The following is an 11,179-nucleotide window of genomic DNA, read 5'->3' on the forward strand; positions in this document are numbered from 1 at the left end:
TCCACGTACGGTGCCAGGTTAAGGTACCAGTACCAGCTTTGGATACCGCATCAGGTACCATGGAGATGTGGAGGAGGCTGTACCCAGTGAACATTTCAACGTGGGCCCCATTTGGTTTACCTTTGGGCTGAATTAGTGGGCCTAGGGTGGGTTTGACCGCGGGTTCCATGGTGGCCCCACCTGTGTTTGCCCACACTGGTGTAAGTGAGACTCAGTGACCTCATGTGGTCTGAGTATTTCAGCAGTTTCTGCTTGACGACGGTATTGATGGCGGCCCGCCAGATCCCCTGAATCCAAGCGAGCACATCTGAGACATCGTGTCTCGGTCCATCCACCAACCCCACAGACCGTTCAGGAGTTGGCGGATGCTTTGGTCCAGGTGTGAAGAGATCATCCGCCGCCTCATCCGAAGTAGACCCAGGTGTTGTAGGGAAGTCATGTGGTCACATGGAGGCCACACCCACTACTGAGCCTCATATTGACTTATTTCAAAGATATTACATTAAAATTGGATCAGCCTGTAGCGTGTTTAATTTTGAAAATTATTCCACATCCAGACCCCCATAAAGGCTAAAACATTTAATGACCATCCATATTTGTTGTAGTTGTGTTGTTAGCATGTACAGAATAAAACCTTTGAAAAGAACATTTCACTCGTTCAGGAATAGGATGTTTTCATAGTGTTCCCTTTATTTTCTTGAGCAGTGTAGTTTATTACACTCACAGGAAGTTACCATTGCTGACAAAATGATTTAATTTAGAGTCATATGTTCACTAATTCAAATTAGAATTTGATTAAATATCAATTAGAAAAATTAAAATATATTTTGCTCGGTTGATAATAGCAGTATATCTGAATAAAAGTTTAACTTTTACCGACAAACATATAATTTTTTTAATAGGTTTTAATGAAAAATAATTTGACTGTGTGAAAATTGTAAAAGGTAAACAGAATTTACTGTGAAAGCTTTTGCTTTGGTAGCAGTAAAATCGAGATAATTTTTCACAGTTTTTCCGTTTTTTAAATTTATTTATTTATTTATTTTTTATTGTTCATGTCACCCTGTTATAATTTGCTCAATAGAAATCCTCTGACGGTGCAGTTTAGTATTTTTCAAGGTGGAGTGAAAGATAATGTGTGAATTAGTGTTATTTTTATCCACCATGTCACACTTTAACTTCTGCAGAATTCATCAGAAATGAGAAGAAGGTCGTAGGTTACAACCCAGTAAGTTTTGACACCCGACTTTGTGACCACGGGGTTATTCTAAAACTGCCCCCTGGAAGTACCGCAACACTCCCCAAACCAGAAAAACTTGCTCTTACAGCATATTCAGTGAGGACTCCCAACCTTACAGTTTCTGTCTGGGTTTGCCAATTTTTTGACATATATCTTCCACTTTACTAAAAATAAAAAAATCAGTAGAGCAGAAACGTAACCAACAAATAACTGTTTCAGAGACCTAATTTCTTCATTACTGCATTTTACAACTTTCAATTTTATCCACTTTTAGCAACAATCAAAAATATTTTTACATACACTTTCAAAAATGTTTAAATCAACCCAGATCTTTCTGACATGTCAGCGATGTTGTCATTACTTTTTTTAATAACGACCTCAATTATGGCCCAATAATCTGAAGAAGTTACACTTAGCATTTGGTTCTGGTTTAGAGGATGCCAATGAAATCTTCCCTTTTTTGGTTTTCTTTTGAGTTTGTCCTCAAATTCCTTCTTGTCAGCGTTTTTTTTTTTAACCAAATACTTGGAAACAGAATCCAGAGTATTGTTCAAATATGCTCTAACTTTCTGGTTAAATGGTAAAATTACCTTCATACTGCTTACGCAATGAAGGACTTAAAGAAAACCTGATGTTTGCCCTATAAAGTTACTTCCTATTGTCATAATGTTTAAAACACTCAATATCAAAAGAGTTTCTTGTCAGATTATCCTTAAAGATTCCTCTTTCACGTTAGTAAAGTCGGTGAAGTTGATGTTTCACACAAACTGCATTTTGTGGATCCAATCTTTCAGAAAAGCAAGAAAAAAAAATACAAAATGGCGTCCATTTTTAAAGATGGCGGCCATAAACTGAAAAATATGCAATTTTTATTTACCTCAGTCTCAATAATAAACATTGTTAATGCATAAAATGCAGTCTTTTCTCTTGAGGGGTACCTACAAAATATTATTATATATTTTTTAAAATCTTTAATTTTGTTGGGGCTAACGTGCTTTTCTGAAAGAAAATGGCTTACTTCCTGTTCTAACAAAATGAGGTCAAGTCACTCAGCATGTCTTTGCGTTACAGATGATGGAACCAGACGTCGTCTGTGAGCAGCGATTGGTCTGAATCGGTAACATTTCCATGACAACCGCTCTCGCCAATCAGGAGGGAGCTTGTTGGAAGGCCACACCCCCAGTACTTGAAAGTGGGCTCCATGAATTCTGTAGAAACGTTTGAGAAAAAAAAATCCTTTTTACTTAAGTAATTTACTTATCTTAACTAGCATAACAAGCAATTTTAGGTGCTAAAGAGATAAATAACGAACTAAAGATTTTTTTCTGTTTTACAAAAAAATAACTAAAAGATCCCCCTTAGTTTTATATTACTTGATGACCCTTACTTTAACTACTGGGATACAAAAACACTTCCAGGAATTCATGGAAAAATGCTTTTGCCTTGGATTTTGTTAAACTAAATTACGATTAACCTTGTTCTAAAAACTAAGTTTGACAAGTTTAATCTTAAACATTAATATGTCTAACACTTCTGACTTTGCCTTTTTAAATATATTAACAGTTGCGCTTTTCCAGTCATTTATTCTGCCTTTTATTTAGAGGATAAATTAACAAGATGAAAGAGGAAGCCTAAAACTTAGCTAATTTAACATCCCGTTTTATTTTTATGATCTGTTAAACTTAAAAATTCACAGAAAATAAATCATCAGTTCATAAACATGGAAAAAAAAGTTTTTTTTAGATTAGTATTTTGGGCAATTTGACTAAATCTGGCAAATAAGAGAAAAAAGTTAATAAATGAAATTGATGTATTTATTAATGAAGATACATTGAGGTGTTTTAAAAAATGTATAAATAAACATTAGATTTTACTGGAAAAAATTGTATTTATTCGTGCTCCAGTGGGAGGAGTTTAAGCATCTTGGGGTCTTGTCCGTGACTGAGATCGACAGGTGGATTCACTGTGGTGAAGAGAGAGCCGAGCCAGAAAGCTCTCCATTTTCCGGTGGATCTTTGTTCACCTGTGGTCGTGACTAAAAGAATGAGATCCCAACTAAAGGAGTTTTTTTGGAGGGTGTCCGGGCGCTCCCTTAAAGATCGGGTGAGGAGCTCAGTCACCCGGAGGGAGCTCGGAGTGACATTGAGAGGAGCCAGTTGAGGTGGTTCAGGAATCTGGTCCGGATGCCTCCCTGTGGAGGTGTTCTGGACATGTCCTACTGGATGGACACGCTGGAGAGACTATGTCACCTAGCTGGGCTGGGAACGCCTCGGGGTCCCCCCTAGAGGAGGAAGTGGAAAGTCTGGGCATGTTTGCTTAGATTTGCCTCCACGAACCGGATGAGCAGTAAAAAAACGGAAGGATAGTTATTTAAACACTTTTTTTTTTTTTTAAAGAAGTTTGTTGCCCTAAAAAGATGACCAGCACAAAAAGGGAATCCCTGCTATGCAAATGTTTGGGTTATAAATACACGAGGGATTGCCTCAGTTGTGTCAATGAGTTCACATTTTTTATACTTTTACTTTGCAAGTAACCTAACTCACTCGTTGAATATTTATATCCAGCCATATAATATATAGATATTAAAAGAGTAGAAGAAACCGCTCATGTTGAAGCTTTACTTTCCTTTTTTGAAAAAGTATGATAATTTATTCAAATTGACCACAATGCTTGACGCAAGCCGATGGGGTTCCTGATGCAAGAAGATTGGGAAATCCCTTCAATGTGAAGAGTATAAAACGCCAGCCGGCCTGAAAGCCGTCCCCATCAGGCCCCGGCTGCCCCGAGCACCAGCACAAGCCCAGCCCCGAGCTCCCCAGCAGCGCGTCATGCCCTCCACACTCAGTGAGTTGTTAGTGGGCTCCCTGTGCGGCGCTGCTCTTCCCCTTTTCTCTTCATTCGTTTCTGCTCTTCCTCCCTGCGCAGAACCACGTCTGCTCTCTGCAGCTGTGCTGCTCTGCGCATTCGCTGCCGGTGCAGCCGCCCCTGCAGCCCTCACAGGTGCACCCCTGGACCTCCTGGCAGGTGACGCTTCAGGTGAGGAGAGTGTGGAGGAAGCCCCTCCCCTCGCGTCTAATGTCTTGAGGACCTGGGAAAGAGTCATCGAGCCAACCAAACGGCACCAGAAAGAGGTGAAAGATTTTTTAAATCTGAAAACTTTTTTTTTAAGTTTATCAAAATAAACTTCTTTTTTCATTCAGTTTGAGGAGGAATTTCACGGAAATGTGGATTATATCCTTCTGGACAGCCACAAACAAGCCTCTTTTCCAGTGAAGTGCCCAATGTCCAACTACAGTAAGGTAAGAGGTTTAATAAGTCCTCTTATGTAGTGAAATGAGTCAAGCCTCCTGAAAGATGGTTGCTGGTGCGCCCCCTGCAGGAGGCCTGTCTGCAGAGGCTGGCCCAAGGCCTGCTGGTCTACAGCGTCCTGCTGAAGCAGGTGGAGAAGGAGTACCCGGATAACTCCATCCTACGGGAGCTCAAACCCGGCATCCCGCTGCTGGTCGCACAGATCAAAGAAACGGTGGGTCTAAGGCGGTGAAAACTCCCACTTTCATCAGATTGAGCCGTCATTAAAGTCGTCTTTGTGGTCTATAGATGAAAAGGGGCGAGCGGGTCTCGGCGCCGAGCAGCAGCCAGGAGGAGCAGCTGCTGAAGCAGCTGGACAGTCCCGACACCTTCCAGAGGAGGATGACGGCGCACAGCATCCTCAGCCACCTCCGCTTCTTCCTCATCGACGGCAAAAGAGCCTTCCGCAAATGGGAGACGCCCAGGAGGCAAAAGGTCGAGCCGGCGGCGTGAGCGGACGCCAGCGACAGAGCGGGCCGTTCACAAACCTCAGGGCAGCAGGACGGAGATTCTTCTCAGGGTTTTTGGAAAACGATTTCACCGTCACACTGTGAGCGTCTGGACTGATAACCTCCCCTCAGGGTGCTTTATTTATACTATTTATATTAATGTCAGGATTTATTTATTGACAAATTCCCAGAGTGGTGGAATAAATTCATTTTTAACTTTTTAATGCAATTATGAGGCAGTTTGTTTGTTTGTTCAGATGTATTTTGAAGGATTTTGCATCAAATTTCACCATTTCTGCAGATGCAGAAGCTACAATAATTTTCTTAAATAAACATCATTCATACAACCACTAAAAACTTTATTTTTGTTTGTTTTTTTATAAAAATATTCTAAAATCTTAAAAACTGAGGAAAATTGTTGGGAATGTCTGATCATTAAGAAGCTACAACTGAGTATTAGGATCACCATCAAAGAAACAATGTAACAAAATATGGGAAAACATGTCCAAAATTGTTAAAAGAAAGTTGAGAAAAAGATTAACATTTTACAAGAAAAAATGTTTTATGATTAAAAAGTCGAAATTTTATAAGGAAAAAGTCATGCTTTTTCAAAAATAAAGATGCAATTTTATACAAAAATAAAGTTAATTTAAAAAAAGTAAACCAGATTCATTGAGATTCTTGAGCAGAATTTTCTAAAAATAAAGGTTAAATGAAAAAAAATTTTTTTTTAAAAACATTTTAAAAGCTTTTTTTTATTTTTAAGAATGACTTTTTCCAGTAAAATTACAACCTTTTAAAGCCTAAAGTTACAACTTTAGTAATCTAAATTTTAATATTTTTCTTATAATTTCACAACTTTTTGTTCATATATTATTTTTTGTTATCTTATTGTGGCTCTAATATATTTTATAGTAAGAAGCAGTAGAAAGATTTGGGATCTTTTACATTTTTTTTTTACCTTCAAGTCACGTGAATTCCAGAAAAATTTCTCTATAATCTTATTTAATCTCTTGATCATGTGGTCAATGTTATAATAATTAGTCTACAATTGTAAAAATTATCTAAACTGAATTGGACTTAAAAATCCTAACAGTAATTTGTTATATTTTGCTATAAATTATCACAGAATAATAATAACTTCATTTTGAATGTTTCAAAAGAGAAATCAAGACATTCAAATTCATTCTTTAAAGGTTTTACTGTCGGATGTTTCAATTATAAATAAAAACAAAGACATTAAAGTCGTCACATATTAACAAAGAGAGAAAAAGTATTTTGTTCATGAGATTTGAGCCTTTTCACTGTCAGTTCATGGTTTTTGCAGCACGACCTTCTTCTCATGCACAGAGATGGTGTCTACTTCCTGGACGACACATGATCTTGAAGAGCTGCAGCGATTGGCTGCATGGAGATGATCTCAGCCCCAAAGCAAACTATAGGAAAAAAGAGGAAAAAACTGGGTTTAAGTCACTGCAACAAAAAAAAATGAACTACCAATCAAACTTCTAAAAGAAATAGAAAAAATATGCTTTTTTTCTGACAAAGTTCTTCTGTGTAGTATTTTATGTAAGATCTTTATGCACAAATGAAAAATCCACTTTGGTTTAAAAATACTAGAAACAAAAACATAAAAATTTGGTAGGAAAGAAATATATTTTTAAATCATTTTAAGCAGAAATTGTAAAATGTGTTACCAAATGTGGGTTAAATATAGGGGTCATGTTCTAAAAATGACCTGCAATAAATCAGATTAAAGTAGGATTTGAGGTGTTTTAAGGCCGTAAAATCCCCACACTTTTCTCAGACGGACGAACATTTTCACACGTTTCTCTCTTAATCTCCGAGTTCAAACCTTCATAGAAAACAGAAGACACAGAACGGACAAAATTTACTGTAGCTTACAGCCAATCAGAACGCAGAACACAGGGAGCTGAATGAAAATTTAAAGCATAAAAAAAAAAAAAAAATCTCCAAAACAGAGTAAAGTGAACCACAGTATAGTGAGGGAACGCTGACATTTTGCAGTTAATTTCACCATTTAAATAATATTTATACATGATTTCGTCTGTCTCTATAATATAGAGCTCCTCATTAATATTTAGTTGTAAACACAAACAGATGATGAATCTAAATTCCTCAGCTGGACAACCTCTCGTCTCACTCATTTAAATGTTCGTATTTCTTTAAGACTAAATGCCTGAATTCTGCACAAGTGTTTTTTTGCATTTCACCAAAAATGTGTTTTTGTTCAGCAGACAGCCATTTCTGACCACTTTAAAGACTTTAAACTGCCTTCAGAAGGATTTGTGTTTAGACACAATGGGGTGATTTGGCTGCTGCTTTGTTACTGCTTTGTTACTTCACTCAACTGCAAAATAATAAACCCAGCCTCAAGAATTTGGTTGACTTCCTAGCATTACAGTTCTTCTACTCGTGCCTGTTTTCAAGTTAACATGATGGACAATGTTTTACACAACAAAGGCACCACAATGTTTGACAGAAGAACATTCCTGAAGCATCAGCAGTTCCTGTTTTCTCCAAGTGTTCCTGCTCAAACCCTTCGATTCAGGTTCGTTTAGACAGAGTTGTTGGCAGCATTTTCCCACCGACATGTCTTTACCTCAGGACAGTCGGCTCAGGCATTCCTGGATCTGCTCCCCGCTTGAAACCTGGAAATAAAAGATAACTTTAAACATGAAAGACTACGAACACAACAGCTACAAAATGTTAGAAATAACAGAGTTTTGTGGACTTGAAACGAGCCGGGGCACCTGGCTGAACGACAGGAAATGTGGAGGTCCCTCATAAAACACTGCTTAGAAAACCTCTTGAAGGAGATAATTTAACACAGATTGTGGCAGAAGATGTTTGGTACTTCTCATCTCTAAAATCTGAAGTACAAACAAAACGAAGCACAGCGGTAAAGGAAAACATGAAGAACGACGCCAAAGAGTCGAGGCAGAAAGATAAAAAGCGTAAAAAAGCTGCAACAAATCAGCAGAAGATGATTTTTATATAAAGATAAACTACATTAACAGCTTAAAGTAAACTTTTTAACCAAAATTTAAAAACAGCTTGTTTTCTAAGCTATAGTTTCTGTAGAGCGGCAGGAGTGCATCAGAAATTCACCTCTGAGTTGTGGGCGAGAGCAACCCCGTCCCCCCTTCCCTTCATTTTGCTGAGAGCTCTCCGTTTACTCATTTTTATCCAGTTCAGATGAGGAAAACAAAGGCACACATGGGTCGAGTCATAGCAGGGAGCTTGTGGCCCAAATACCACCTTGTTCACTCTGGATTTTTTCCTCTGCACATGATTTAAATAAATAAACACTCAGAAATGCAATTTTAATCTTATTTTTTTTTAAATGTCCTCCAACACCAGAAAAACGCCACAAGAACATGTTAAAAACACACAAAAAAACAAGATTTTCCCTAGAGTTTAAATGGAGAAGAAGAGAGTGAAAAAAAGTAAATTTCTTTGTGAAAGCAGGAGTTGTAAGTTGTTGTTTATTGCTATATTATTGGATCAAGTTGTCTTCATAAAGGCAGTAATTAGTAAACCAGTCAAGTCTCATTAAAAAGAGAGAGGACTCTCAAAAACCTCTAACTTGCTGGCTTTCTACATCCATATATATATATATATATATATATATATATATATATATATATAAAGTGCTGCAGATGAGTTATCTTTCCATTTTCTAAACAGTTCCAGGTTGATTTCTCATTGTAAAATATAAAAAAACAGATTCCAATAAGCTTTAAAATAGTCCTAAACTTAATCTGACACCAAAATAATATATTCAAATACATAAAATAAATAGGGTGGAAGGTAAAGGATCACAAACACATGGTGCATTTGTTTCTCTTAAACAAATACATCAACTGGGAGTATTCAAAAAACAGAAAGTATGACCTCAGCATTTCCAATATGCTGAGGTCACAGATGACTAATGGTAAATCCATGATGCGTGCAGAGGTTTCACCTCCCTGCCGCCCCATGATCAGACACTTCCCCAACGCTACACCAAGACGCTGGCCCTTAAGGACCGCGGTTTGACACCTCCTCTAGATAAATGCATATAGGGCACGTTTGTGTTCAAAAAGTGTTTGCAATTGTGAGATCAGTATTGCAGGGTGCTCAGATGATAAGACTTGATGTTATACACAGAAGATCCAAAACTGGAATATAAATGACCCTACCAAGGCAATCCTTAGGGCTGAATTGTGATTGGTCCAAGTTCATCAAGCTCTATCACATATATCTCAAAACACCAAACAACTAAATAAGTTTCTAATTTCTTATAAATCATAGACCTAAACCTAAAAGAAAATCTTTGGATTGAGTTCAAACTGGGTTTCTCAGCGACTGCTGAGAAACCTGGCTGATCTAGAGAAGACCAAAATCCCTCCTGCAGTGTGTGCAAACCTGGTAAAAACTACAGGAAACGCAAACAAAAGCTACTCTACCAAAAACTAACACCGATTTTCTCAGGTGTTCAAATACTTATTTGCATCAGTAGCATACAAATAAATAAAATCATATAATGTGACTTCCAGAATTTATTTTATGTTTTTGATTAGGTCTCTCCCAGTGGACATGCAAACACAATGAAAATTCCAAATGCCTCCATGATTTCCAAGTAGGAGAACCTGTAAAGTCACAGTGTGTTTAAATAGGTATTTAATTCACTGTGTCAGGGCAAGAACTGATACTCTGACAAACAGAATTAATAGACGTCTGCATGATTTTGGCTTCTTGGAGCCAGCGGATACTTCCTGTTTGGAACACGAGAGAAGAGGGGTCCAGTTCTCATTTACACTAGCCAATGATTAAACATCTAATCCAAATAAAATTCATTTCATTATCGGACTTCTACAGAGCTAATGAGCTAAATTCAATGTCTCAGATGCGGAAAAAAAGATAAAATAGGCAAACATTTGCAAGGTTAATCCCAAACCAGCCAGTGGAGCTAACTAGCAAAAGATGCTAGGTGCCGTAAAGTCATTTTTGTCATTTCTATCGTTTTCTTTTAGATACTAACCGAGGTACAGCACGGTTGGGATAAAACCCCACCGAATGACAAACTGCCCGCATTGGAACAGCTGCTGCAGCCGCTGCTTGGCCTCCTTACTCAGTTTAGCCATGTGTTTCTCCGAGACGGTTTGGTCCTCGAGGCTTCAAAGGACAGGGAACGGAAGTGACGTAGAGGAATTGAAGATTCTGTTCATCCTCCATCTGTGCGCGGTCGCCACCTGGTGGATTTCCAAAAAATTATCGCCGTAGATTTAAAACTACGTTGTATGAAAGCGAATGTTACTCATAATTCAAAAACAAAAGAAAATTCTGGAAATGCTTTTTCATTTTCACAACGTACCTGTATTACTTGTCTATTAAATGAAAGTAAAAGCTTTAGTCAAAACCGCTTTTTCTTGTTTTTCTTCAACACCGTTCATTCTGTAACTAATTAAAATGATTTGTAGCAAAGAAAATGGCATTTGACATTTCATTAAAAAGCTCTTTAGTTTTGTTTTTATAGTTGTTGCTGTTAATGATTCAATCTAGAGGCAGTAGAGAGTAACAAGCATTTTTTTAAATGACTTACATTTTTATTTGTACACATAAATAAATATGATAAATTATGATATTTATGAAGTTAGATTTGACATTTTCCTGAAACTTTCCCCAATACAAAAAACTATGGTTTTTGTCACCTCCTTTATATCTTGAAAATTACATACTCTCCTTCCACTTTGCTAAAGCAACATGCTTTTCATGCTTTTCTTGTTTTGTCTCTTGATCTAAAACGACAATGAAAACTACAAAGATGTTTTACTATAAGCTTTACTTCCTATTTCCTTATTAAGAAACACTTTTTATATTTCACTTCACAAATGTTAGCCATATGTGGCTAATTATAGAATTAAAACATTAAATAAATAAAAGAGAAAAACCATCATATTCTGATCTTTTAAAAGTATTCTCTGTGGTCTTTTAATTAGCTTTTAGCCAAAATCTAAAAACCTGTAATTTCGATTTGAATTAAATAATTTTAAAAAATCCTCAAAATTCAATTTTAAGCTTGGATTTTTTAATATTTATCCTCAATGATGACAAAAATGCCACAAGAACATGTTAA

At 37.1% G+C, this 11,179-nt stretch overlaps 1 protein-coding gene and 1 long non-coding RNA gene across 2 annotated transcripts; one reads left to right on the plus strand and one right to left on the minus strand.

The window, feature by feature from the left end:
* The first annotated feature begins 4,068 nt into the window (after positions 1-4,068).
* LOC112137441 (interleukin-6-like) lies at positions 4,069-5,509 on the plus strand. Its single transcript, XM_024259783.2, has 5 exons — positions 4,069-4,084; positions 4,166-4,371; positions 4,441-4,539; positions 4,620-4,763; positions 4,838-5,509. The coding sequence occupies exons 1-5, from the start codon at positions 4,069-4,071 to the stop codon at positions 5,039-5,041; spliced, it is 669 nt and encodes a 222-aa protein (XP_024115551.1). The 3' UTR covers positions 5,042-5,509.
* A 710-nt stretch (positions 5,510-6,219) lies between these two features.
* Positions 6,220-10,328, minus strand: LOC112159844. The gene is made up of 3 exons (XR_002921544.2): positions 10,175-10,328; positions 7,661-7,709; positions 6,220-6,473 (listed from the first exon to the last, which is right to left on the minus strand). It is a non-coding gene; the product is annotated as an uncharacterized LOC112159844 (long non-coding RNA).
* Positions 10,329-11,179: the final 851 nt, after the last annotated feature.

Source organism: Oryzias melastigma, linkage group LG11 (assembly GCF_002922805.2).
Source record: "Oryzias melastigma strain HK-1 linkage group LG11, ASM292280v2, whole genome shotgun sequence".
Classification (NCBI taxonomy): Eukaryota; Metazoa; Chordata; class Actinopteri; order Beloniformes; family Adrianichthyidae; genus Oryzias; species Oryzias melastigma.

What these genes read in the sequence shown, in the direction of transcription:
- LOC112137441 (XM_024259783.2), top strand. An exon ending in CCAAACGGCACCAGAAAGAG is followed by an intron (nt 4,372 to 4,440) that starts GTGAAAGATTTT and finishes TTTTTCATTCAG; the next exon opens with TTTGAGGAGGAATTTCACGG. An exon ending in TCGCACAGATCAAAGAAACG is followed by an intron (nt 4,764 to 4,837) that starts GTGGGTCTAAGG and finishes TGTGGTCTATAG; the next exon opens with ATGAAAAGGGGCGAGCGGGT.